Source organism: Terrapene carolina, unplaced genomic scaffold, assembly GCF_002925995.2.
Source record: "Terrapene carolina triunguis isolate 2854851 unplaced genomic scaffold, T_m_triunguis-2.0 Scaffold51782, whole genome shotgun sequence".
In the NCBI taxonomy this organism is placed as follows: Eukaryota; Metazoa; Chordata; order Testudines; family Emydidae; genus Terrapene; species Terrapene triunguis.
The window spans coordinates 1-1,696 of NW_020716133.1; the positions used below are offsets into that span (position 1 = coordinate 1).

Sequence of the window (1,696 nt, forward strand, 5' to 3'; positions counted from 1 at the left end):
GCTCCTGTCCCCGGCCTGCCCCCACCTCCAGCCCAGCCCCCACCTTGGCCCCCGGCCCGCCCAAGCCTCAGTGCTCCTGGGGAGGCGGGATCTGGGGGCTGAGCCGGGGAAGTGCCCCGGGGGCCAGAGGCCCCAGGGCTGGGCGTGGCCGGCTCACCGGACTGGGAAGTCCACCATGTCGTTGATCTTGTCCCTCCAGATGAAGCTGCGGAAGGAGAAGCGCTTGAGCTGGATGATGAGCACGTTGGGCAGGCGCCACAGCATGAGCTGCTTGGAGGCCTCGCGATGCTGCTTGCACTTGGGGCAGTACCTGGGGAGGCACGGCCGGTTACGCTGCGGCTGGGATCCCCCGACGAGAGCCCATGGGGGGTGCCCAGGAGGCTGCCTGGACGCCTCCCCCCCGCCCAGCGGAGCTGTGAGCCAAGGGGTGGCCAGCAGCCAGAGGCAGGCATGGGGCGGAGCAGCACAGCCCCACGGCATGTGGAGTCGCTGCTGCCCCAGCCGCAGGCCCCGGGCCGGAGCCCCTGGGGGAGACACTGCCCACGGCTCAGAGCCCGTCACCAGCCTCCCCCGCCCCGGGGCAAGCAGGGACCCCACAGCAGAGCCGGCCCCTCCTCACCACGCTTCCTCGGGCGCCAGCACTTCCGGCTTGGTGAAGAGGTTGAGGCACTGGCCCAGCGTGAAGTGGCCGGCCCTGGCCGCCTCGCTGGCCGAGCCCGGGTCCTCCACGCACTCCAGCTCCTTGGACTCCACCAGCACAAACTCCTTGAGGCGCTCGTTGTTCTTCCACACCAGGGCCAGGGAGCAGTCGTCAGTCAGCTCCAGCGGGGCATCGCCTGCAACAGCCAGGGGCTCAGACAGCAGCCCCTTGCCCCCTTCCCCCCGTGCCCCAGGGCCCAACCAGTGGCGGGGAAGGGGGAGAGCTGACCTGGCATCAGGCTCTCCTCCCCCCGGCTGGAAATTAGCCACGGATGGCTGCCAGCCAGAGCTCCCCCCCCACACCCCGCAGCTGCCCCAGGGAAGGGAGGAGCGGCCAGCCCAGCTGGGCTCCCAGTCACACCCATGCAGTGTGGCTGTGCCCAGGACCCAGGTGCCATGGGGTGCATATGGAAATCCACTCAGCCTCAGGACCTGCAGCCGGGGCAGAACCTGAAGAGTGCGCGCCAGCCGGGAGAAGAACCAAGGCATCCGGGCTGCAGCTCTGTGTTTCCTCCCCCGTGCATGGGTGCTGACCTCTGCCCTGTGGACGGGAGCTCCGCCCCGCCTGCGCTGGGTGCTCAAGGAGCGCACTGTTAGCCAGCCAACAGGCAGGTGAGGGCACCTCCGGGGAGGTTCCCCAGCCGAGCGGCCCAGGCAAGCTGAACTGCAGGGCCGTGAGGGCCGGGCTCACCTTTCTCCTCCAGCTTGTGCTCTCGGCTGGCTCCGTCGATCTTGTTGATGTAGAACTGGGCGTGGGCACTGAGTGCGTCAGGCGCATGCTGGTATCCGGGGATGGCAGCTGGGGACAGGCAAAGGCAGCCACTCAGGGAGTGCCCAGCGGCAGGGGCCCCGGGCTGCAGGAGCCTCTGCGGGCACACGGGCACTTCCAGGGGGCTGTCTGGAGGGGAGCAGTTCTGCCAACCCGGGGGGACTGTGCGTACCAAGCGCTCCTTCCACCAGGGCAGATCATCACCGCCATTGCCTGGTGAGCCAGGCT

At 69.3% G+C, this 1,696-nt stretch overlaps 1 protein-coding gene across 1 annotated transcript; it reads right to left on the bottom strand.

Moving 5' to 3' along the window:
• Positions 1-157: 157 nt before the first annotated feature.
• LOC113405967 (ubiquitin carboxyl-terminal hydrolase 19-like) lies at positions 158-935 on the bottom strand (the record flags this gene model as incomplete). Its single annotated transcript, XM_026647304.1, has 3 exons — positions 929-935; positions 620-836; positions 158-310 (listed from the first exon to the last, which is right to left on the bottom strand). Coding segments are annotated over exons 1-3 (377 nt in total), but the record flags the coding sequence as incomplete, so codon positions are not given.
• Positions 936-1,696: the final 761 nt, after the last annotated feature.